Consider the following 26,712-nt stretch of genomic DNA (forward strand, 5'->3'; position numbering starts at 1 on the left):
AGTAATCCCAGTGAAAATGTCTGCCAAGGAGACTTTTCTCCCAGAAGAGTTTTCTCCTGTGAGATATAGGAACAATAACTTGAGCAACAAAAATTTCTGCAGGGACACCAGGGGCTCCTTTCAAGGAGCTGAGCAAACTTGAACATGGTATTTCACTAACAAATGCCCTGTCTTTTGAAAGAGCATTCCTGTTTTTTAATGTTTCCCCAGGCAAAAAAAGCTGTGATCCCTTCTCCTTTCTCAAAGTCAAAATGTCCATATGTGAAGGGTGATAATGTCACTGTCATCTACGGTCTTGAGGAAGAGGACTCAAGCCCAGGCCTCTGGCTGGGAAGATAGAAAAGCTGCTATCAAAACGAATCGATTCCTCCTTCTGGGGAACAATTCCTCCATTGTCAAGAATCCTTCAGTTTGCCCTTCCATCAGCATTAAATAAGAAAAGAATAGGAATAAAGGAGATTAAAGCTCCAAAATGTTAAGGTCAATGTCGGCCCATTGGTTCCCAAAGTGAAGAGTTGATCCAGAACAGGTCCAAACCTGCAGCCTCCCTAGAGACATGATATAAAGAGCAGAAGGGATCCTGAAAGTCCTCTCTTGAAACTCACAAAATACTCCTGAAAAAGCCTCTGATTCCATCTGCACACACAAACCTTGCCTGTGCTAATAAATCACCAGGTGATATTCCATTAACAATGCAGCTCAAGGTTGTAGGTGTGAAAAGACAGACCACGGGATGGGGAATGGTGAGTCCTGTTTGCAAACCCTGCTTGGTGCTAACGGGTTGTGGTGGAACCTTAGAAATGCTTCTGTGATAACAACATCATGCCATTACGAAACCCAAAACTCCTCAGTTTCATTGCCAATGTTTTCTTCCTTTTTGTTCGGATGGAAATCAACATAACCCAAATAGTAGCACTAAAAAAGCCAACAACAAACCAACCAAAAACCACCTTAAAATAACAATTGCCTGGGATACTTGGGACCATCTCTCTGAAGCTGCTCAACTTGATTTTCCAACACTTTGTAAAATTCTCTGCATAACCTTCTACTGGCATTAAAATGCCAGGCTTCCAGTTGGTACTAATAGTTAAGAGATAAAATAATGTAGTTTTATCTATAATATCTAATAGCTACTTTCTGCCACTGGGTCCACTTGACTTTGCATTCTATGCCCCACCTACCTATTTGCTGGGATGGTAAAAGAGGCTGAGAGCCTCTTGCCTTTGTAATAAAATCAACAAAAACTGTAGAGAAATTAAACATTTGCAGAAGAAAGCTCAAATGTTTGATTTGGGGCAGGGAAATATAATTCTAAACAAAAATGAAACCCTGGGGTGCATTCGAGCAACTTAAAATAAACTAACATGATTAAAAATGTATTTCAAGTGTGACTCAAAGAGGATAAAGAAGAAACTACTATCTTAAGTTGTGGGTAACTTTGCAATATTAGCAAGTCTTGCCCAAGAAACTAAATACCTTGGGACACGTATTTACTTTCAGAAACAAACACAAAGTGTATTTTTAATCTACCAGCTACTCAGGGTATCTCATTTTCTCTCCAGAGAAGTGCTAAATTCCTTTCTTACACAGTATTGCAAACCCCTTTGGCTCAAATGAGAAGTGATTATGTATAAAATTAAAAAAAAAACAAAAAACCAAACAACCCAGAAGTAAAATAAATTTGTAAGAGGAAAATGAAAATAATTTTATGAGAGGAAAATTAAAATCATTTTGTAGGGAGGAACTTCAGTTTTCTTTTAAACAGCTTTTTTTTTGCCTTTGAATTCCACTGGCTTCTGTTCAGTAGCAACTCTAATCTGAACATGCTCCTCTTCAAAAGCTTTATTGTTGGTATAGCACCCAAGTACAGACATAATAAGGTTTTCCTATTAAAAGGAATCTATAGGTCAAGAATGAATGGAGAGTAGGGCTCTTCTGGAAATATTTTAAAATATACTGCACTTCACTTCTGAGAGGAATTAATATTTATAGTTGGACTTCAGATGAATACATTCCTTCACATCAAAGTAGCTCTCCTAGACATTCACAGGTGACACACTCCATTGTCTCAGAACATGCTTTGATGTTGTGAAGATGTCTGACCAACCTCTCTGAAGAAACAAATCAGATTCAACAACCTTTTCCTTCACTACTTGAGCTTCCCAGGATCTGTAGTTTCTCACCATAACATATTTCAAGATGATTACTCTGTGATAAATTCTGAAGATCAAACACTTCCACGGACTCATATTGTGATTAAGAGATTAAGATGGACCTTGGAATCACTCATCTTTGGGCAGTGACCTGAGGAGACTCATCTCCCCCAGGTCCTCCTGTATTCATGGAGTAAGCATCTTATTTGCTACTTTTTAAGCTGGTTTCTATTATTTGTGTTGAGAAAATGTAGGATTTTTTTTTTTAATTACAATGATGTGCCATCAACAGAAACAAGGTTAAGATTTTACACAGAACACAACGAGCAGACACTTACTTTGCTTTTGCTTCTGCATCTTCATAGGCTTTATTTGAGACATCATCTAGGCCACCAATCAGATGTTTGAAGGAGCTGTAAAAGCAAAGGGACAGTTTTAGAAGAAGAGTCTCCATTTGGGAGCCAAGCAAGGTAACATGGCACGTCAGCAGCACCATGGGCCGTCCCTTGATGCTGGAGATGGCTGTGACCAACCAAACCAGAGCCAGGTATCCACTGGGAAACATGGCCTCAGACATGCTGGAAAAGGGGTAAAAATGCAATAACCTATGCCAGGAAGATCTCAACTTATTTATCCAGCTCTTTCAGGTACTGAACCCACAGAAATTACCTCTGAAGTTTGCCCTCCCTCCAATGTAAGTTTTAGAGTCAGTCTGTCAAGGTGGCTGGTAAGTCCCATGATGGTGAAATGCCACCACATTCCTGTCCTCCAACCAGAAACCCTGGAAAGACCCTTGCTTTCAAACTGAAGGACAACCTTTATTGCTGTAGGTAAGCTTTCTCATCTTCAGAGAAACAGCAGCCAAAACCCAGCAGAGAGAAATAAAAAAGAGGAGAAGGAAAAGAGAGCGAGGGCGGAAAGACGAGCAAATTGTCATAAGGCAAATTGCTCTAATGACATTTAGGAGGAAATTTGCCTTTAATTGGGTTAAACAGAGGAAGCTGAGGCGAAATGTTAGGAGTGCCTGAGCTGTGAGGAGCTTGGGCAGTCCCCTAACACCATCCTCTGGTCCCAGGGGAGACACAAAGGGCAGGGACAGATGGGAAAAAGAATTAGAAAACCTTTTTATATCATGAGTGACTCAAACAAATGGACCCAGTGACCGTTTGATCAACAAGCAAGAATCCACAGGACAAAAAAAATTAAAACTACAAATATGATGTCTTTAGTAGTGATCTTACACAGTCTCACAGACTTAAGAACTAGAAATTGAAGATTTTTAGTAATTTTAAGAATCAAAATCTATTCATACCTTTAACTGAAAAGTATTCCAGGTGAGAAGCACAGTTCCCTGGTCTACGTTTTCATTTTCCCAGCATATCTGTCACAGACAGGTTTTCTTTTTTATAAAAGAGAAAGCACCACTTGCACAGTGAGACAAGAGCTGACTGATGAGGCAGGCTGAGCTGCTGCAAACCACAGCCTCTTGACTAACCCCTGCCTTAAGGTCACAGCTTCAGCAAATGCAAGTCCTGTAGTTCCTCTAGCTTCTTTACGTTTGTGACACTCCTGAGACACTAAACATAGAGCCCAAGCACGGACCTGGCTGGCAAGAAGTTGAAAAAAATGAACTGAAATGTTGTAAAAAGCCATTAAAAAAATAAACATCCCCTTTGGGGACCAAATGTACAAATGTAATAATAAGAGGAGACTATTTCATATGGCCCTCTCTCAACAAAGACTGTTAGGGTGAAAGAGAATAAATGTTATTCAGCAGGCGAGGGAAAGAAAGATTAATTAAAGGAACAGTCTGCAGATCATTTGCATTTTTCCCCCTAAACCATGTGGTTTCAGACCACATGACATAACATAGAAGAGTCACAGGTGAAAAACCTACTGCCCCAAAAGCTCCAAAATCCTGGATGTTGGGGAAAATACAAAGAGCAGAACTCCCTGACCTGATGTGGCTGGGTTGAGCAGAGGGCAGCTGTGGGAAATGCTGTAACCCTGTAACCCATGAGGTTAGCCAGGGTGACTTCACCTCCCTCTGCCTTCAAGCATGGGTGAAGTTCTTGGACCAAGCTTTGCCCAAGCAGCTTAAACATGCTGTACTGTCTTAACTGGGTACTTAAGTGTTCTGCTGCATCAGGAGATGCCTGACCCTGAGTGAGGCAGCCTGTGTGCACAGGGTGAGCAGGGACACAGCTTCCAGAAGAATGGAAGGTTTAATTACCCTGCTTGATGAACAGCAGTCATATTTACCCATTATTGTAATGAATATGAGAGACCACAGGTGGGAGAGGGATTTATACTGGTTTGTATCTAGAGCTGCTTGCTGCAACAGGCCTGTCCAGCATAGCCCTTTCATAGAATCACAGAATCACTTAGGCTGGAAAAGATTTTTAAGGTCATCAGGTCCACCTGTTAACCCACCACTGCCAAGGCCACCACTCTTCTGGTCTGGTTTGGTGGGTTTTTTGGTACCAGGGGAAGGGCCCCAGGGGTGGCTCCAGTGAGAAGCTGAGAAGCTGCCCCTGCTCCAAACCAGCCAAGGAGCCATTAGAGGGACAAGAGATGCCTCTGCCATGAACATACAAAAGAAGTGATGTGAGAGCTGAGCAGAGCAGCACCTAAAGAAAAGAGAAGAGCTGGGCTGGAGAGGCAGAGGGAGCTGGTGGCTGCTGAGGAAGAAGGGGCAGAAGGTGCCCGAGCAGCAGTTTCCCTGCAGCCCATGGCGAGATGGCAGCTGTGCCCCTGCATCCATGGAGGAACCTGGTGGGACATGCCCTGGGGGTGCCAGGAAGGGTGAACTTGGCCAGTGGACTCGGATTTGCTGCCCGTGGCCTGGGATGGTGCAGCTGTGGAAGCCCCCGGGCAGGGGAGGTGCCTGTTCCCGAAGCCCCCGGGACTCTGCGGGCTGTGTTTGATTGGTGGGACATTATTATTTTTCCCCTCAAGCTGAGTCTGTTTTGCCCGGGACCTTAACGGGTGAAGATCCCTCCTTGTCCTTTGTCTCAGCCCAGGAGCTTTGTCCTCCTCATCCCAGAGTGTGTGTTTTGGGCCCAAACCCCAACATTATTGGCGAGCCAGGCAGGAGAGAGACAAAGAACCACGACACACCACTAACCCGTGCCCCTCAGCACCACATCTGCATGGATTTTAAACACCTCCAAGGATAGGGACTCCACCACTGCCCTGGGCAGCCTGGGCCAGGGCCTGACAGCCCTTTCAGGGAATAAGTTTCTCCTAATACCCCATCTAAACCTCCCCTGGCATCTCCTCGTGTTCTATCACTTGTCACTTGGAAGAAGAGACCAACCCCCCCTGGCTCCAGCCTCCTCTCAGGCAGCTGCAGAGCCAGCAGGTCTCCCCTCACCTCCTTGTCTCCAGGCTGGACACCCCCAGCTCCCTCAGCTGCTCCTGCTCAGACTTGTGATCCAGTCCCTTCCCCAGCTCCCTTGCCCTTCTCTGGACACGCTCCAGCCCCTCCATGTCCTGCTTGTCCTGAGGAGCCCAGAACTCACCCCAGGATTCAAGGTGCAGCTTCACCAGCGACCAGGACAGGGGGAAAATTCTGGACAAGTCACTGCTGCTCTGGAAATAGCCTCTGCCCACACAAATTCCTCGAATTTTCCACTTAATTAAATTCACAATATTTTACATTATACCATCGACATCATTTGCCTAAATAATCTTATGCACAGGAAAAGCAATGGAAACCCATTAAAGAAGAAGAGAAGGCAAAGACCCCTTTTTTCTTGCATGGAAATTGTGTTTTCTAACAAGGCAGGCTGCAATTTTCAATGTTAAGCTGCATTAATAACCAGATTATCTTTTCATCCAAAATTCCTTACTCAGTGGTGAAAATTTGAATGATTCAGCTCATTCAACACATCCAGATTTATCTTCCCTGTGCTGAGTATGAAGCCAAACCCTTGAAAGGCAACAGTGAGATGTGTATGTTAGTGCTTAATTGCACCACAAACAGGCATTTAGGCAATTAAGCAAGTCACAGTAACGCCATAATCATCCTGGAACACTCTAAGACATGACCTGAGGCTCAAAATGCAATTTAAAATAGTTAGGCCTGGTTTGCTTTCATGTGCTTTGGAAAACGTGGCAAAGTTAAACATTTATTTATTTTTTCCTTTTTCTTTGGCAATCCAAAAGAAATCTTTGCCTCTTGAAACAAATGGGCAAACAAGAAAAAGTCACTGAAAGGAGTAACAACACCTTCATATCCTTAAGTTTTCATTCAAGTATCTTCAGCAAGACTTGGGAATGGGCAGGGGAACAAATCTCACTCCAGTCACTTCTGCACTGTCTAGCTCAAGGTTGTTAAAGTTTCATCTCAGTCACAACTTGCCCAAGATCTGGGTCAGAAAAGGGCTTAGTTTTTTTTTTTCCTTGCATAGTCTTCTCTCTTATTTTTTTCTATTATCTCCTCATAACCAATTTTCTCCATGGATAAACTTCACTACAGCTGGGAAAAGCAGTAAAGCAGCAACACCTAAAATCCCCCATGAAAGAGTTCAGCTCAGCTTGTATGGGCTCAGTCATGCTAAGATAATACATTTTTCTTTTATTTTTCTCCAATTTCCATTGCCAAGAGGGTTGATACAGGTTGTTACCTTTCTTGACACCTCAAAGCTACCCCACTCCTGTTAAAAAAAAACCAACATCAGGCTTTCAGAAATACAGACAAAACATGTAAAATACAAAGTGAAAAATCTGAAAATGCCTGCAATGTAAAAATGTTTCCTTAAAAATACCTGTATCATCTGGAAATGTGTAACCAAGGAAGACAATAAGCAGAAAAAAACCCCAGCATTTAGCACTCAGTGTCTGCAAACACCACCTAGTTTTGTAGCAGCTGCTGTGCCTTGAGGTTTAGTGGCTCTTATCTTTCAGCTCCTTTCTCAACCATTTGCATTAGGTAATTCTGTTCTGCCAGTCCCCACAGCATTTACACCTGGTAAATCTCAGCCTTGCAGGAAAATATTGGTATCAACATAAATAAATTATATGGGTAGGAGAAAAACCTCACACATATAAATAAAAGATGAAGCTGAATCAGTTTCAGTGTAAATATTTCTACAGTCCAGGAGAATCTATCAACAGTTTCAAACACTTCTTCAGTTTCAGGAGGTATGTGTGAAAAAAAGAGTTAAAAAGTTGCCCCGACTTCTCTCTTGGGGTGCCAGTGATGATCAAAATGTTAGGAATGGGGTTTGAACCTTTTCCTCCTGTTCCATCTCCACACAAACCGTGGAGATCTCCAAGTGTGTCTGTATGTGCTTATTCGAATGGATTTACAGAACAGCTGCTCAAGGTTGTCCCACGTTATGTCTACACCATTTTAATCAGATGTTTCACTGAAAATTTCCAAGAGAACTAATCCACCCAATCCAGCATTTGTTAACTTTACCCCAATCAGTCCAACTGCACCCCTGCAACAAATCTAATTACCCCTTCAGGGAGCCTGAAGATTCACTGAGATGAATCGGGCTGACCTGGAAACACTTTGGAGGCAACAACGTTGGGCATCTCCCACAAGTGGCATCTTGCTGGAGGACAAATTACAGCAGCAGCACTGTAAGAAGTTCTTAACTAGCAACAGTCTCCATTTTATTTCACACAGGGTCTTGGCAAGTCAGACACACAGAGAGCCTGCTCATTTTAAAGAAAAATTTGCTCTTGGAATTAAAAATTAATAAAAGACATCTGGCAACTAACAACTGTTTTGAAATATTGATATGTTTACCTAGCTCATGCATTTGATGGCAAGAAGAGTGTTTTTGCCATGAGCTTGGCTCCCCAAATACCCAAAGGCTTCTACACATCCCTTGAAATGGTTGATGTCTAGTTTTAGAATTCCCAATATGTGGATTCTGCAGAACTTCACAAGCCAAATGCAAGCCCCCCAGTTGGGTCTGTGCTATGTGGTTGGCAGGAAGAGCATCTCCTTCCCTTCAGAAAGCCTGGTTGAATCAACATGTTCTCACCATCAAGATTAAGCTTGATGAAGAAGACACCAGGCTGCCCAGTGGTGAGATCCCTTAACAAAGTTCCTGTGTTTCTGTCAGGCCACCCATGCTAGTATCAGAAAATATGATGCAGAGTCTGTGAAATAATTCACCTAATTTAAAAGAACAAGCAAATTAAAAGTTCTACACTGAGACTGTTAATCTTTCTCTCATTCAGGTTATTGCTGAAGGACATCTTCCTAGAGGTTGGCAGAATGGTTTGGGTTGCAAGGGACATTTAAAAAGGTCATCTGGTCCAAACCCCTACCAACAAGCAGGGACATCTTCAAATAGACCAGATTGCTCAGAGCCCCATCCAGCTTGACCTTGCATGTTTCCATCTCCCACCTCTCTGGACAACCTATGCCAGTGCCTCACCACCTTCAGTGCAAAAATATCATCCTTCTATCTAGTCTAAATCTGCCCTCTATTTCATTGAAAACCATCACCCCTTGTCCTTTCACTACAGACCCTGCTAAGAAGCTTGTCCCCACCTTGTAGGCCTCTTTAAAAACTGAAATGCTACAATAAGGTTTCCCAGAAGCCTTCTGTTCTCCAGGCTAAACCCCAACTCCCTCCTAGGAAAGGTGCTCCAGCAGGTCCCCGTCCTTCCTGTGCTGATGACTCCAGATGGGGTCTCACCAGAGTGGAGTAGAGGGGAAGAATCCTCTCACCCAACCTGCTGGCCTCACTCCTTTGGATGCAGCCTGGGACATGGTTGGCTTTCTGGGTTGCAAGTGCACATTGGCAGCTCTTGTCCAGCTTTTCATCTACCAGTACCTGCAAGTCCTTCTCCTCAGGGCTGCTCTCCATCCCTTCATCCCTCAGTCTGTACTGATACCAGGGGTTGCCCTGACTCATATGCAGGACCTTGCACTTGGCCTTGTTGAACCTCACTGAGGTTCACAAAGGCCCACTTCTCAAGCTGTCCAAGTTCCTCTAGATAGCATCCCGTCCCTCAGGCATATCAGCTGCACCACTCAGCTTGGTGTTGTCTGTGAACATGCTGAGGGTGAACTCAACCCCACTACGGCATTGGTGAAGATATTATACAGACGCCTGAGGGGCACAACTCTTCACATATCTCCATCCAGCCCTTGAGTAGTTGACCACTACTTTCTGGATGTGACCATCCAGCCAATTCCTTACCTACCAAAGTGGCCATCCATCCATCTCTCCAATTTAGAGAAAAGGATGTTCAGCTCATTGAGTATCCACAAGCAATATTTATTCATTCCCTTGGGACTGAAATGCAGCATGATCTGATGTTAAGCCTTAGCAAAGTCAGCTGAAATTTCTCCTACAGCTTGGCTGGAGCTGGATTGATTGGCTTCATCTCACCTCCTGTGTGGTGGGGACTGCTGATGAAGCCAGAGAGCATTAAGGACCAAATCCCACTGAAATTAATTATTCCGGGAAAGGAAGGGACTTAAAAGATAATTGTAAGATGGAAAGAATTGCCAGCGTTGCCCTTTGTAACAAATGCTTTCAGGACAAGTGGGAACAAAACAGCTTAAAGTCCGTGGGACAAATCAAATTCTAGCTGCACTGCAGGGCATTTCCTCCATCAGAACAGGACTCTGCTCATTTCTACATCAGAAAAGGATGCAGAAAATCCACTGTTGCAAGAGACTTGCAAGAAACTGCTGCAGTGCTTTTTGGGTGTCTTTGGGGTGTTTTTGTGATTGCAATTGGCCTGGGTGTTTCAGAAGGCAATGAAAAAGCCAGGCAGCACCCATGTGTGAGAGTCTGGTAATCAAAGATCCATCATGCCCCACTGTTTGGCTTTCCTCGTGGGATTTTCAACTCACATGCAGCATTTTAACAGATATTTTTGAATTTCAGGAATTATTTTAGGCAAACCACTTCATCTTCTCAAGCTTAAGCCATGTCCCATCTCAAACCCAACTCTGCCAGGACTTGCTTCGAACAATTTTTGGAAGTCTTGGGAAGACTTCTACAAGGAAGCTGTAGAGTTGCCCTGAGGACAAGATAATGCCGATGGGAAATATTAAACTCTATTGTCAGCAAGACTGAAATTTTCCAGTTCCTGAGAGAAATACCTGGACTGTTAAGGAAGTGGTATTTCTCCATAACTTGTTCTTGAAATTGCAACATCAGTTGTTGCTGAAATGTTTCAGACTGAGGCACACACAGAGCATGAGAATTGCTGCTTCAATAGTTACGTGTGATTCAGCAAAAAGTTTCTCTTAGACTGCAAAATATTGGACAACCTTAGTGACACGAGTCACTCCTCCTCCTGTGCAGAACAGCTTCTGGCTCTAGGCAAAGCTGCCTGCCAGTGTAACTCCACATGAACATTTACCATGAGCCCCATAACAAACCAGAATTGTAATACTTTGTATCTGGAAAGAAACAAACACTATTTTTCCTTATTAACAGAACAGTGTCTGCACAATTTTCCAAATGTCCAGAAGTCTTAAGATTATTTCCTCCATAGTAAAAGTAGATTCTACAGTTGTTTGCCTGCCTATAAAATAATAAGAATCTAAGAGATGAGAAAGCCAGAACTACTCAGGACACAGGACAACCTTCCCTGAACTATAAACAGTGCTCCAAATAACATTGCTTTTCCTTGCACTATAAATAGGGTTCTTATAAATAGTGTTACTCTGCTGCTAATTGCAGAGTATTACTAGACTCTGCTCTAGATTATCTACAGCTTCATCAGTTCAAATTTAACTCCTACTTCCTTAATATTTCAAGGACATTATATACTGGGAAACAGGCATAAGAGACAAGCAAAGAAGTCTGTAAAATGAGCTGGAATGACTGACTCTACAATTACTGGCTAATTTGGGCTTTTTTCGTGCTTACAGTGCAAACCAAAAATACCCCTTACTGAAGTGCTCGGGGAAAAAAAGCATAAATCACTTGTTGCTTTCCACTCCTCTTAATTATGGCTTGCTAAATTACCTAATCATGCAAATTCTTCTCCTCTTTGCCCCACAGAGAGGTAAGGGATAGCATGTCTTTTACCTCCCTGGCTACCTTGCTTGTGTATGTGAAAGCAGCCACTCAGCTGACAGTGCTGAAGTCCACCATCTGTTTTCAACAGAAAGACCATAATTTTTTACTGATTGGCCATAAACAAATTTATATACCTAAAGACCTAGGATTTTCAAAGTAGTATTCCCCAGTTCAGCCATGACCCTCCTAATACAGCACCTGACCTTTGCCAGTGTCTTGCATCAAGACAGTGTGTTCAGGGAAGAGTTCAAGGACAGAGCAACCGCCTGTGATATTTGCCTCTGTACTCTCCTACACCTCTCTGAAAGCCCCTAGCCCAAAGGTAGGTATTTAAAAAATCCAATGGATTTCTTTACCTTTTGAACATTTGCAAACTCTTCTCCTTTTCCTCCAGCTCTGTGGGGGATCCCCATGTGAAGAGCTACCTCCTTTTGCCTTTCACCTCCCTCCTGCAGGTTGCTCTGGGCTCTTGCGCAGGAGGCAGTGACAAGTCAATCACCGTTCATCCCACCCTCCTCTCTCATGGTCTCACAGATCTACACCACGTTCCCTTGGCAGGATTCCCAGGGAAGATTTGTCCATATCTTTGGATGGCCTGTGCCAGTGCTTCACTGCCCTCACAACATGAAAACCACCCCAAGAGTCACGCTGAATTTTCAAGGTAATGCTGATTTTTTTTTTACCCCGTTCCCAACAATTGTAGAGAACACCTGAATTTGCAGCAGTTTATGGGAACCCAGGCATTTCTTTTCTAGATTAACCCCCCTCATTCCAGCAAGCTCCCTATAGAAGACTTTTTTTCCTCTTCTGATCTCCTCTACTTTGTGCTGCAGAGCTTCAAGCAGGGCCATGATGAGGGCTCCCCATCCCCACATTGACTAGAACAACATCTGGCCAGAAGCTCGATGCTTTTCCAGATATTTTGCCAACATAGACTCAACCTGTGTTCCACCATAACACCCATATCCATTTCCACAGCCATGACATCTCCCCGTTTACTTCCAGTTTGTCTTTTTGTGCTGCTTATTTGCTTGCATTTGTCACTCCTGAGTTTCATCTTTCTGATTTAGGGGGGCCTTCCCTCTCCTTCATCAAGGACACACAGATACCATGACTGAATTACTCACAATTAAATTACTTTCTCTGGAGAAAATAATCAAAAGGCTTTTGTTAAGAACTGGAAAAGGGTCCACCTGGAGAAATCCCCCCCCCCACAGCAGGAAAGTGCTGTACTTACTCTCTGTCTATGACCAGACAAGTTACTGCTTCAGCCGCGATGACATTGGCTGTTCTGACATCCTCCCTGAAAGAGAAAATACATTTCTGAAGTCAGTTATGTTACATTCATGGCAACCTTTTCTTTCCAACCATCTTGCACTCTTAAAGCACTTCAAGGATGAGTTTGGGGCTTGCACAGCTTCTTCCCTATATTTAGCTGAACTTCAGCATCTGTGCAGGCTTCAGGCTTGCAGAAGCTGCAACCCACACGTGAGCAGATGCCACCAAACAGGTTCTCCTCATTAATCAGACATCAGCCACAAATCAGCCCAGGCTTTTCATATCTTCTCATTCCTTCCTATGCACTTTTGTGCACAGAAGCAGTTTTATCAAGGTCATCATCTATTTGCATAACTTCTTTATGAACATGTAGACTTGTGCTCGTGTCCTTCTACCCAGAAATGTACTGAATGTCACAACAATGGGACAGGAGGCATCCAGAAAAGCAGGATGGTAGGCTACAGGACCTGGACTAGGTTGAACTTTTGAAAGGTCTCAGCATTTCAAAAAGTTGAATATGAAATAAATATACCCTTAGAAATATTTTTTCTGTATCTTTGTTACCAAATGCTTTGTGTTCTCCCTTTCCCTGCCGTGAATTTGGCCATGGCCAGCCCAAGCTATAAAAGATGAAGGTAATCCAGACCAACTTAGTGTTTTGTCAGGGTTAGAGAGATGTTGCTTCATTTTCTGTGTTGGCCAAACAAATGAAGAGGATTCTGGGTTACTGTTTTATTCAAATCCACTCCAAATCCTTCCACATATGAAGGAGAAGTAGATTACAAGCAAAAGAAACCCACCTCTTTTAAACACACCTAATTCATTTAGGCTGCAAAACCACTGCACATTTCTACTTTTCTACTGAAGCAGAAAATGAGATTAAAAAATGCTGTTAGAAAGAGCCATTCCCCTGTTGAAAGACTGGAAATATTAAAGCAGTAACAGTAAAAAATAAGCATGGTGCATGTGCACTCATACAGGCATCAGCACACTCCCTTTAAGGTAATCATTAATTAACTGTAATTACTGCTGAACTATCTTTAGTATCTTTAACATAGAGCAAGCAGAAATACAAATGCAAGAAACACAAACATTCCAGCCTACATTCAAATGCTATTTTCAATTAAATTAACTATGTTTTGCTGTTAGTTTTTCCATACCAATAAACAAAATTATGGTAATTGAAAGCAAGTAGAAAGAAGCAGCTGAAAAGCAGTAGACAATTATCTCTATTAACTTCTAAAGTTTTAGTAAACATAGAGAGAATAAGGAATGATGTTATTTAATACCCCATTAAGTTGCTGTAGCAATATATAATACATCTATTAATACATTAAAACAATGAGGCAAACTTTTTGGTTGCTCAGTAATTCCAGTTCAAACAACGTATTTGTCCCATTATCTCAGATGTCTTTCTGCCACAAGAATACAGTTTACACCTTTACAGATTACAGACATGATTATAGTTACTATAATATAGTTACATGATTACAGACAAGGAAAATACTACTGGTGGCTTCAGTTCAAACATTTTAAATAAAGCACATATTCGAGATTTAAAGGCATAAGAAACTGTTACAGTTTCCATTATCTTGTACTTAATACATCCTTTCAATCAGCATGGAATTCATGCAGAAGGCAGGAACTTTCCCAAAGGGCATCTCACTTGGCACAAACACCCAAACCAGGGATATGGAAGGGTCTGTCCTGCAGAAGGTCACACAGTTCTGAGGGTTCCTTGTTTTCTGCCCCAGTAGAAATTACTGCTAAGTCAGGGGAACAAGTTGGTTTTATTTAAAATGAATAATAAATTGGCTCATCTATGAAGTGTTGTGACAATAAATTGCTCTGCTTGAGTATCCTTGCCTACAGCCCTCCTCTGCCACCTCTGCAGGACCCTCATCCCACAAACACTGAGCTCAGGGAAAGCCACGTTCTGCCTTGGTGTCAGGGGGTGCTTCCCAAGCAGGCCCCAAGCAAGATTAAAAACCTCCCCAAATTTCTAAAAAAAGAAGGGAAAAAATCATAATCTTTTCAGTTCTGTAGAAACAACCAACCCTTTCTGTGCATCAGCAGCGAAATACAAGACACACTCAGACTCCCAAACACTTGCCAACACCTCACACTGGCTGAAAAATGACCTACAGGGCCGTGGCACCAAGCTCTGAACTCACCTCAGCTGCCTCCAAGCAACACAAATTGTCAGCCTGTGTTTTCAAAGGTTATTTCCACAGGGTACAGCACAGGGCATTCGATGCAGCAAGTCAGGATCAGAAGCGCAGAGCTGCACAGCCTTCAATTCAAAGCAATTATCTGAATAATCTATTATGAATTATGGCATTAAATGTAACACTTAACTGCTAGAAGTGCAGGGCATTAAATGCAACAAGTCTAGATAAGAAGTGTAGAAGTGCACAGCACTTAATTCAAAAGCAGCTACCAGAAGTGCACAGCATTAAATGCAAAAGTGATTACTAACCAGGCACTGCATCAAATGCAACAGGTAATCACTAGAAGGGCATGGCACTGAACACAAAGCAGCTATTAGAAGTGCAGGGTATTAAATGCAACAAGTACAACACGTGCAGGGCACGAAATGCAGAAGTAGCTAGCAAAAGTGCAGGGCATGAGATGCACAGGCAACTCCTCCAAGCGCTCGGCACTGAGCGCAAAGAGCAGTGAGCAGTGCAGGGCACTACATGCAACAAGCAAGTCCTTTAAAAGCAGAGCAATAGATGCAAAGGCAACCAGTGGTGGTGCAAGGCAGCAGGGCAGGAGCAGCTGCCAGAAGTGTCCCCATCAGGCCCCTCAGCACTGACTCGTCCACCGTCCGGGCGGGGTGGCAGGAGCACTGGTCGCTGCTCCCCGAGGAACGGGGCTCCTCCTCTGAGGACTCTCCTTCACTCTCCCAACGCTCCATTGCTCCCCTCTGCCTGCACCATTTCCTCCCCAGGAAAGCTCCTTCCTTCCAGCCCAGGACTATATTCTGCTCCTCGGCGAGCTCTGGTGATTTACAGCCCCTTCAGCTTCCAACTCGTGGACGTGAAGGAAGGTCACAGCTGCTGCGGGGGTTTCTAGGGCACCTGATGGGGAAACCCAAGCCGTGGTGTGGAGCCCCAAGAGGAAGGAGGGGACACACATGTGGGCAGGGCTCCTGCCCCGGGCACAAGCCAAAATCCAGGGTGGAATGAGGTGGCAACGTTATCCACGTTCCTGCAGCTCTTCCAAGTCACGTTACGACACCACTGGACACCAGTCCATGGTTTCAGAGAGGAAATGCAGCTGTATTTTTTAACTGGTTCGAATTTGGTGCCCAGCCCAGCACACAGAACTTGGGGACTTTCAATGATTTTGCTTCTGATAAGCTGCCAACAGCTGGATTTCAGAACAATGATTTGTTTTCTTTTCAAACACTCCCAAGACTTTCTGATAGAAGAGCAATGATCACACTGCTCAGGCAAACAGGGAAGATGGAGGCAGCCTGAAGCAGAAAGAAGGGCAGATGGCAGCCTCTGCTTCCTGATTCTACCTTAAGCTGTAAAAAATTGTCTTAGATTTCAAAATCTTTGAGATGACTTTCATCTTGTTTGCTTGTTTACCTTCCTATACCCCCTAAGCCATTGAAGTCCTGCTCCAACACTGGCTCTCACTGCTCCTACCACACCTACCCTTTAAGAACGCCAATAGAATTCTTCAAAAAAATAGAAACTACATTGTGATGATTTAATTTAACATTATACCATTATATTTGCTTGAGACTTGCCCTTTCATGGAAGCAAACATGGCTCTGTGTTCTTCTCAGAAGATGGACACAACTGCTGCAACCTTGGCATGATTCTGCTTAACTTTGGGGATTTTGGGGCCTTGGAGCAACCTGGTCTAGTGGGAGGTGTCCCTGCCCATGCAGGGGGTTGAAACTAGATGGTCTTTAAGGTCCATCCCATGCAAAACTATCCTATGAGTCTGTGACTTGGTGAGTGGTGTCCCCAGACTCAGCCTCTGGGCACAAAATCACATTCCTGATGAGCTGTGGGTACCCAGTAGCAGGAAGCAGCACCTTCCCAGCCAAGCCTCTTCTGCTCCTCTGCCTGCTAAAGTTCTATCTGTCAAAACTGATAGAGTAGAGACATTTTTAGGCCTCTTGGTAGGCAAACCCCTCTCTTTAAAAGCTAAGGCTGGTTTCTCAGATCACCATATTTGAGTTCTGCTCCCTAGAATGCCCAATAAAGGTAATTTTTATCCCCCACATGCAAGGAAGTCCCAGTGTAAACAGAAAGTACCCAACAAAATAACATGGGAGATGCTGGGGTTTTGAGCCACTACGAAGTTCAAGTTAATATTGGAATTTATTTCCCTTTTTTTTCTTTGCCCTTTCATTTATTACCAACATATCGTGTCCTACAAACCTTTCAATCAACCTTGTTAAAAACACTGTAATGAGGTCAAGTGTACAGTGCTGAAAAGTGGTAAAATGCATTAAAGAACTGGAATATCAGCAAATTAGGAACCTCCAGAGAGTCTTCCTGCAGCAAATTAAAAAAAAAACCACCAGGGAAGACCTAATTTTTTCTTTCCCTATTGTCTTTGCAAACCCTGATTACCACATGTTGAGTTCTAAATAACCTAAACCTTTCCAGAAGTCCCACGGGACTGGAGCTCTCTGCTACAGACCTTCCACAGCAGCAGCAGCTTCTGCTGAGCAACCACCAAGGACCAGACACTGACTTTGCCCCCTCCCTGGAGGTGTCCAAGGCCAGGTTGGATGGGGCTTGTGCAGCCCGGTCTGGTGGGAGGTGTCCCTGCTCAGAGTACAGGAGTTGGAACCAGATGATCTTTCAGGTCCTTTCCAACCTTCACCATTCTATGATTCTATGACTCATCTACTCTAGGTGGCTGGTCGAGGTTTTTCAGTTACTTGGTCAAAGAAAAATGGGTTTTTATAATAATTTTTAGAGTAAGAAAGAAAAAGCCCAACAATCCTAAGTATAAATTTGGGGATATTTCTGCAGCCAAGAGTCCTCTGGCAGCCTGCAAGCCCTTTTAGACAGAGCAGCCACCACTCTTCCCAGAATATTAGAATCCCAGACTGGTTTGGGTTGGAAGGGGCCTTAAAGATCATCCAGTTGCAAACCTTCAGCATGGGCAGGGACACCTCCCACCAGCCCAGGTTGCTCCAAGCCCCATCCAACCTGCCCTTCAACACTGCCAGGGATGGGGCAGCCACAGCTTCCCTGGGCAGCCTGGGCCAGGGTCTCACCACCCTCACACTAAAGAATTTTCTCCTAATGTCCAACCTAAATCTCCCCTTTTCCAGTTTTTACCCATTACCCCTTGTCTTCTCACTACAAGTCCTTGTCAAAAGCCCCTCCCCAGCTTTCTTGGAGCCCCTTCAGGTACTTGAAGGCCACTATGAGGTCTCCCCAGAGCCTTCTCCAGGCTGAGCAGACCCAGCTCTCTCAGTCTGTCTTCATAGGAGAGGTTTTCATTGAAGAAACATTGATCAAGTCAAGTGTCACCTACAGGAAGTTTTATCTGAAACATTAGGACTATCCATGTAAGACCAGCTGGTACAGTTTGGGCCACTCTGAACCCTCTTCCCTATTTTTCCTCAGTAGGCAGTGCTGAAGTCCAAGCAGACCTACAGAGTGGTCATGTGGGCCATCATGATGGATGGTGCAAGTCATGGTCAGTATCTCTTACCTGGACCTACTGACTTATCTCCATAGGGCAAAACCACCCTGATGTCAGGTTGCCCAACGAGAACACAACACCCACTTGCTATTGGTTTTGACTAGAAAAATACCCCACTGGAATCCATAAAGACGTGGTCTACTAAACTTCTACAGATTTTAACACAAACCTAATGAAATGCACAACCTGAAAAAGCCTCCCTGCAGGAGTATGACACTATTTAATGAGGAGTAGGAGAATGCCCAGGTGCACTAAACTCACACCTATAAAGGGAAAGAACCAGGGTAGGGAAGAGGTTTCCCTTCAAGGTACCCCAGTTTGAAGGCAGGTGACCTGTGCTCCTGGGCCATTTAGGCTGTGTGGCTGCTGGGAAAAGAAAACATTTCTCAGAAAACAACATCTCAGACAAAATGGTTTAAAAATAATATTTTGCAGGGTTTCTATTCAATATAAGCAAGCTACTACTCTCCAAAACAGGCTATAAAATGTACCAGCCTCTCCTAATCATTTGTTCTACACCTGGTGAGATGCAAATGGCATTATTTGCTGTTTCTAAAATATATTTATGCTCCCAGTGGCTCGAGCTGAAAGTGTTAAGTCCTTGCAAGGACTGCACAATAGGATTTATAAAAAAGAGCCCTTCCTAGTGTTAATGTTAATGTTTACAAAGTGAAGGACTCAGAGATGGTGAACAGGTCTTTCAAGACTCCATTGGTCAAAAAAAAAAGATCTGCCCTGTCCTTGCTGCACTGGCACTTCTGAATGCAAATCAGGCTCCCAGAAGATGTTAAGATTATAGCCAAGTTCAAAATTCTCCCAACAAGTCCTGAACTGCTGGAATTGTTTTAGGATGCTGTGTGAAGTCTGACAATGGTTTTCTGCTTCGTATTAATGATGGATGTCTTCTCATGAAAAGAAAATTGCCCGGAGGGCTTCTCCTTTGCAGTTCCATGAAGGATGGAAAATCAAGGCCAGCTTACATAAAATCCGATTTATTTTGGTATCAATGCAAATGCCCTAATTAAAAAAGTAATGATTTTTTGTTTCGTTTTGCAGTCATTATGTGCATTTGGGGAAACAACTGGTGTTACAAACACTGCACTGGTTGCCACTGCCTACAGCCCAGCCCCCAGCAGGTTGCTTCACTCCCTGGTTCCTGTATTACCCTGTGTTCCTATCCAGGACTACAGATCTCTAAATAGGAATATTCCTTGTATTTCACTAGATAACCACATTTCACTGATTTCCACATTATAAGGAGAAAAATGTTTTAATTTACTGTGTGATCCTCTGCTGGTGCCAGCGGATCCCAGTATCCCCACACCCTGGGGGCAGTGCCCATCTTACCAACTTTGAAGAGTCCATCCATGTCTTCTTTAGTCCTGCCACCCAGTTGCTGTCATTGATGTCAAAGACTTCAGTTCATCTTCATGAAATACGAGGTCTGTCACTGTGTGTGCCCACAGGAGTTCATTGCCCCTAGCAGCACCACTTGGACATTCACCTACATCTTCTGCCCAGAGTCCAGGAGCTCATCCTGGGACTCTCAGCTGTAGGTAGACCCATCTCTTGTCTCCAGCCCTATTTCTTGGATGGATCTTGGATTTACAAAGTAGATAGCTTGCTTCCCATCTCCCGGATGGACCATGCATGATGCTGAAAGGCTGCATTTCTGCTATAAGCCAGTACAACAAGCAGCAACCAGCATAAGAAGGACATGAAGCTTTTGGAGTGAGTTCAGATGAGGCCACGAAGATGCTCAGAGGCTGGAGCAGCTCTGCTCTGGAGACAGGCTGAAAGAGTTGGGGCTGTTCAGACTGGAGAAGAGAAGGCTCCAGGGAGACCTTAGAGCACCTTCCAGTGCCTGAAGGGGCTCCAGGAAAGCTGGGGAGGGGCTTGGGACAAGGGCAGGGAGGGATGGGATACGGGATAATGGATTAAAACTGGAAGAGGGGAGATTCAGTTTAGACATTAGGAAGAAATTCTTCCCTGTGAGGGTGGTGAGACCCTGGCCCAGGTTGCCCAGAGAAGCTGTGGCTGCCCCATCCCTGGCAGTGTTGAAGGGCAGGTTGGATGGGGCTTGGAGCAGCCTGGGCTGCTGGGAGGTGTCCCTGCTAATGGGTTGGAACTAGATAATCTTTAAGGTCCCTTCCAACCCAAGCCATTTTATGATTTTATGTATCTGCTTAAAAAAGGCATCAAACCAAAGTGAAAACACAAGATGCTTTGCCCGTGAATGATATGGGCACAAGAAACCCATTTTTTATCCATAAAGTGTTCATAGACCTTAATGAATAATCTCACTAGCAATAAAAAGAAACATACAGTACTTTTTAAAACTACAGCGAAACCCCCTCTTGATTATGCTCTATCACCATGAATATATTCACTAAAAAACCCCTGCCTACAGTTCTGTACTGTCTGGAGAGCAGCATAATACACTCTTAGAATATAAAATGAAAAATCAATTTGCTGCAGCCCCAGTGGAAGCTAAAAACTTGGGAGAAGCAGTGCAAAAGCTGAGAGATTTCACGCTTCACCTGCTTGCAGCTTAGATGAGCAGGGGAACATCCTTTCCAGGCAGCACTTGCAGCCCTCATTCTGTAACCACAGCACAAAATAAATCCTAATTTCAAACAAATATAATCCCAAGGCTGCTGCTACTCCAGGCAGTTATATCCAACTAGTAATATACTGACTATTCACTGTCAAAAAAAACCCCAGATATATGCATTTTTATTGTCCTCATTAGTGCACAGAACTGGACCTCAGACTCTAAATCCACTTTTGATGTTGAGGAGTCAGGGCTGAGCAAAGATTCCTAACAGAGCTGGACTTCCCATGAATTCTGGAGCTGGAGGGAAGTGGAACCATCTCCCAGGGATCCTTTCTGGGTCTGGACATCACCTGAAGTTGTGGGAATTGCCTGAATCTCGTGGATTAAAAAGTCCATTTTCCTGCTATTTCAGATATACCATAAAATAACCTCCACAAACAGATCCAAAGGAAATTGGAATGTTTTGTCAGTATAGACATTGAAGATGCTTCCAGGACTTGCTTCTCTAATCATCAGTCACCTCTTACTGTTTCCCAGTCTAAACTTACTCATTGCCACTTTAAATCTAAACCAACAGACCAAAATCATCCTCAAGTTAAAACAATTATTTTCTTTCCCATCAAAACCTGCTCAGATTTTATTTCACTGATCAATGAACCCAGGTCTCCTATCCTTTCGTCTTAAGCTTCCTGAGCTTCTCTGTACCTGGACCAATGTGAAATCATCCTCCAAGAACACGGGTGTCCTCAGTGGTTTGGAATGCTCCAGACCAGATCTCCCCAGGGTTTTGTACAAGGGTACAACAAGTGTCCTCTCAACATCTCCTAGAACTGTTTCACTGCTGCACCTGCCTGTGGTGCCACATACAACCTTGTGTTCAAGTCCAGACAGATGATACCTGCTGTGGTTCCCTTCTCCAAAAGCACAGTTCTCCTGCACAGACACAAGGTGCAGCATTTTCATTCAAGTGTTTGCAACAAACTGGGAAGGAGAGGATAATGAAGGATTGTGTAACACTGCCCCATTCCAGCCTGTAGCTGTCCAGTGGCCTCACTGCTTCTCATGCCCCTTGCTCTTCCCACCCATGACAGCACTCGTGACTTGATTCACATGTCCAGTTTCAGCAGCTAGTCTGATCTGAGCTTGAGGATGGAGATAAAGAGGTCCCCTAAGTCTGAAGCTACTTGTTTTTTAAAGCTCTGACTACCTTTTATTTGTAATAATTTCCACACCTTCGTGTTCTTGGCCTACAGTCCCAGCCACCTCCCCTCCAGTGCCTACTCTTCATTTAGGAAAAAAAACCAGAATGAAATAACTGAGGTTCTACTTGATAAAACCAAAGAAAAATCTCAGTTACTGGGCTTCATTGCACTTCACTCACAAGACAGTTCAATGAAGAAAACAACAGCTGGCTCTGCTTGGAGGGGCAGAGTGACCCAAAGGAGTTCCAGACGTCCCTTCTGACCTGAGCAGCTCTGTGCTCTTGTGATGAGGACAAGACATCCAGCATTTTGGAAAACATCAAGGTAAGTATTACACCAAACTGGCTTACAGTCTTTAAGGGGAAAATTAAATCAGATTAGAAAAGACAAAATTACAAGTACCAAAGTCACCATTAGCAGGGTACTGAGAACAGAGCTGACACATGAAAAAGGGCCTGATCTTCAAGCATTGAAGATCCCTGGTCTGAAATAATATGCAGCACACACAGGATGCACCATGTCCCTGCCACAGGACTCTTCAGACCTCATGTTCAAGGATGTCCTTCCTTAGTAAATCCACATTAAACCAAGGAATTGCAGAGCAAGCATCCAGGATATGACATTTAACTCTCTCTGAGTCCCTTCTAACCACCAGCTGTAGAAAAGCAGCAACATGAACTCTGATAAACACACCCTTAGAAAAGAATCCCTCATATTTATTACCTGAGAATATTGTAACTGCTAGAAGATTATGCTGATAAAAACAGCTTTCTTTGAAAAAAAAAAGTAACTCTAAGTGTTACAACCAACATGTCTAAGAGGATTACAAACAGGGCCTGTGACCATCTCCTCTCTGTCACCATGAGAAACCTACTCAAGGAATCAGACTGACAGGGAACTAAATTAAATTGTTCCTGGCACTGGTGGGGGTGACACTTCTTTGACCTACAGGAAATGATGCTGCTGGGACTAGGATAGATGTGTTAAGAGAGCAACCAGGGTTGTCACTTGTCACCTGCAGGAAAGTGATGGGTCCTCCTTCCCAGCCTTGTGTTGGTGACTGTTGCTTTGAACAACCCCAGCAAAAGGGATTTTATCACAGCAACAGTCGCTGGTCTCGACAGCATGATGCTGCAACAGCTCTTCTCTATGGTGGAGTGGCTGTTCTTCTTCTGGGTGGACATATACCACCCCTGACATGACAGATTTTACTGACTCAAGGACTGGTTTTATTTGATTTTATATGAGTTTTATATGACACGTGCGGATGAATATTGAATATCAAGGTGGAAGATCCAGCAGCTGGCACCAGGGAGTGCACAATAAAACAATTATTACAGTAATAATTTTAAACCATCATAACTCTTCCAGAAACCTTCTCTTTCTCTTGTAATTTCTATCAGCCAAGCAGGTATTTCAGAATAAATTGTGATGAATCCCAATGCTGTGTTTGAATGAGACCATTTAACACAAGAAAGAGCAGAATGACTTGAATCAGTAAGTAGGAGCAGCCCCAGATTTATTCTCCTCTTCCTTCACAGGTACTGCCTTCTGCTCTCAGCCCTCTGGGCCACGTATGATTTATTGGATCATCATCAGCTTCATCTGGAGCAAAACCCTCCAGATGACACAGTCCCATGCACCAGCCCTGATGCACGACGTGACTCCAAATAAATCCAGTTAAGATCCATAACTTCTTTTGATGCTGTATTTTTAATTCAAATCTGAATTTGAAATGCTAGACACACCCCAAATGAAGCCATAAATCCTCATATTAAGCTTAGTGACCTGCCCCATGGATCCAGCCAAGGTGAGTCCAAGCTCCTCCTCTGATGGGTCTGCATTAAACAACCTGAAGTGTTAAAATGGGAAACCTCTTACTGAACGTTTACAAGGGGTGGAAAGGTTTAAGAACAAAAAAAAAAGTCTGGCTGAAGAGTCAAAGCTTCAATAAAATGAGTGGGAACATTGAAGCAGTTTGGTTTCCAACCATTTTTTACCAATTTAACATTATGCTGCGTTTTAGGTCATCATATATGAAGGAAACTACATGTATCCAGAGCTGGAAAGGGAGAAAGATGAAGTAGGATTAGAATTTGGGCATTAATCCCATTAAAACCAAAACTTTATCTAAAACAAATCCCTTGGGTTTTGCTTATGGTTCATTATCATATCAAGTTGCTTAAAACCCACTGGTTTAGTAGTAACATCTACAGACCAAGAAAAAGAAACCCTTGTGTATCACTCAACAGAAGCAGAAAGCTTACCTGGGCTTTCTTCCCTACAATCATTATGTAGCTCAAATGCCAGCAAACCACAGCAGAATTTTAAGTAGGCCAGACCTGTAATTTATGGGCATCACTTCTCATAATTCACATCCAGCTTTACAAAACGACTGTGACAAAGATGACTTTGTTCTGCTTTACTACATTATGGCCCCTGTCATCTTCTATCACCACAAAATACAAACCCTGCATCAATGCTCAAGAACGGGCTACTGGGGATGAACAGAAGCTATTCTAGCCACAGCTTGCAGCTCACCTGCAGTGATCAGAGCAGTGGTGCTTACAGCCAGGAAGTTAAATATTTGTTAATGGCATTTATTTGACATTCTTTCCATGTGACAATGTGTGAGAACGTTGTCTGGGTCCACTGGAGATCACCTGGTCCAAGCCTTCTGCTCAAGAAGGGCCATCCAGAGCTGCTTGCCCAGGACCATGTCCAGATGGCTTTTGGATGTTCTTGAGGAGGGAAACTCCAAAACCTCGCTGGGCAACCTGTGAGGTACTGGAGGTGCAGCTTCAAGTCTAGGTTTACTTGCAGGAGATTTGAAGACTCAAAATCATGTCCCTCATCCTGCTCCAGACTGAATTAAATCTTAGCCCACTGGACCCTGGGCTGATGGGTCTTTATGGTTGCGTCACTCTCTCACCTTGACCAGCAGGTCCAGCCCAGCTTGGGAGACTCTTGCCCAAGGTAATGCTATGAAATAAATACATCAAAACCAGCCCTGGGCAGGTGAACTTGGGGGTGATGGTGGACAAGAAGCTCAGCATGGGCTGACACTATGTGCTGGAGCCCAGAAACCACCCATGTCCTGAGCTGGCAGTGTGGCCAGCAGGGCCAGGGAGGGGATTGTCCCCCTCTGCTCCGCTGTGGGAAGACTCCACCTGGAGTACTGTGTCCAGTTCTGGAGCCTGCAATTCAGGAAGGACATGGACCTCATGGAACAAGTCCAGAGGAGGCCACGGAGATGCTCAGAGGGCTGGAGCAGCTCTGCTCTGGAGCCAGGCTGAAAGAGTTGGGGTGTTCAGCCTGGAGAAGAGAAGGCTCCAGGGAGACCTTAGAGCACCTTCCAGTGCCTGAAGGGGCTCCAGGAAAGCTGGGGAGGGGCTTGGGACAAGGGCAGGGAGGGATGGGATGAGGGGAAATGGCTTTAAACTGGAAGAGGGGAGATTTAGATTTGGCATTAGGAAGAAATTCTTCACCATGAGATGAAGGTGCTGGAACAGGTTGCCCAGGGAGGCTGTGGCTGCCCCTTCCCTGGAGGTGTTCAAGGCCAGGTTGGATGAGGCTTGTGCAGCCTGGTCTGGTGGGTGTCCCTGCTCATAGCAGAGAGGTTGGAACGTGACGATCTTGAAGGTCCCTTCCAACCTTCACCATTCTATGGAACATCCCTTGGGACACGCCAAGGACTATGGTTTTCCTAACTCACTCTTGAACGTCAGGAGCTGCGAGAGACCAAGGGGCCATGTCAGGTCTTCTACAGCCAGTCCAACCAAATGACCTTCCAGGTCTCAGCAGCCCGTCTGCAGACCACAAGAAGGTACACAGAGAAACTTCACTTCCAGCTCAGTTCTATTTGCAATTATAAACAAAATTGCAAAATAAACTGAAACGCCAGTAATTGAGTCTTAACAGATGATTTTTGGTGGAGGCATCAGGTCTTTGGTGACGAGCCTTGCATGGTCAGCCCCTTCCCTCCTAACATTTTCCTTTCCTATTCACTGTCTTCAAGATTGTTATCAACTGTTCTAATTTTTACATACTGAGCTCCATCAGGGCCACGTGAGTCTCTGCTGGATCCCGGGATTTATGGCTTCCTTGCATTTAACTTTAGTCCCAAACTCTGCACACCACCTTGGTAAAACTCCAGTTCTATAGACCATATTACCAGCTTATGTGACAAGGATGCGAGTTAGACCAGGTCATTTTCTCTCAGAATACATGTAAAAGTTCCATATTTAGAAATACGGAATAAATATTTCCTGTTTAACCTCTATAAACAAGAGCTAACGTTTCCTGTATCTACACTAGGATTTCAGAAATATTCATCTGTATGTTTTCCTACCTTGTGAGCCTAAAGACCAGAACCATACTTACTTACAGCTTTTCATAGAATGGTTTGAACTGGAAGGAACCTTAAAGATCATCTAGTTCCAACCCCCCTGCATGGGGGGGTTTCCATACTTTACAATTCCTTCCCAGAAATGCTCACTTTAAGATGTTTTCAGGAGGAGCTTTGGATGGCAGGAGGCTTTTGGATGCTTGCTAAGCAGCAGCACTCCAACCTTTTCTTCACTGAAAGCACCCTTGCTGCCTCCTGCTTCTGGACTTCATTCCTGCCACAATCACAAGGACCTCGTGCAATATGGTGACCATGGTAGATAAAAGTGAAAGCCCTCTATTTCACCAAATAAAACCTGATTTCTTCTGGAGCTAATTGTTTATGGGTCAGAAAACCATACGGTTAGGTGGGGTTTTTTTAGTTGCTTGGAAGCAGGAGCGAGGTCCCAGTTTGGTCCATGCAGGCA

General features: G+C 44.0%; 1 protein-coding gene across 4 annotated transcripts in view; it reads right to left on the reverse strand.

Moving 5' to 3' along the window:
* The window catches only part of PRKG1 (protein kinase cGMP-dependent 1), a 497,789-nt gene that overhangs the window by 65,062 nt on the left and 406,015 nt on the right, over positions 1-26,712 (reverse strand). For 3 of the 4 annotated variants that reach the window (XM_051617014.1, XM_051617013.1, XM_051617015.1), the window contains exons 8-9: positions 12,408-12,473; positions 2,492-2,566 (exon numbers count right to left, since the gene is read on the reverse strand). In XM_051617014.1, coding sequence (XP_051472974.1) covers positions 2,492-2,566; positions 12,408-12,473 — 141 coding nt within the window. Of the gene's footprint in view, positions 1-2,491; positions 2,567-12,407; positions 12,474-15,267; positions 15,415-26,712 lie in introns of those variants that run through there. The other variant, XM_051617016.1, reaches the window with a different exon arrangement.

Source organism: Apus apus, chromosome 4, assembly GCF_020740795.1.
Source record: "Apus apus isolate bApuApu2 chromosome 4, bApuApu2.pri.cur, whole genome shotgun sequence".
NCBI lineage: Eukaryota > Metazoa > Chordata > Aves > Apodiformes > Apodidae > Apus > Apus apus.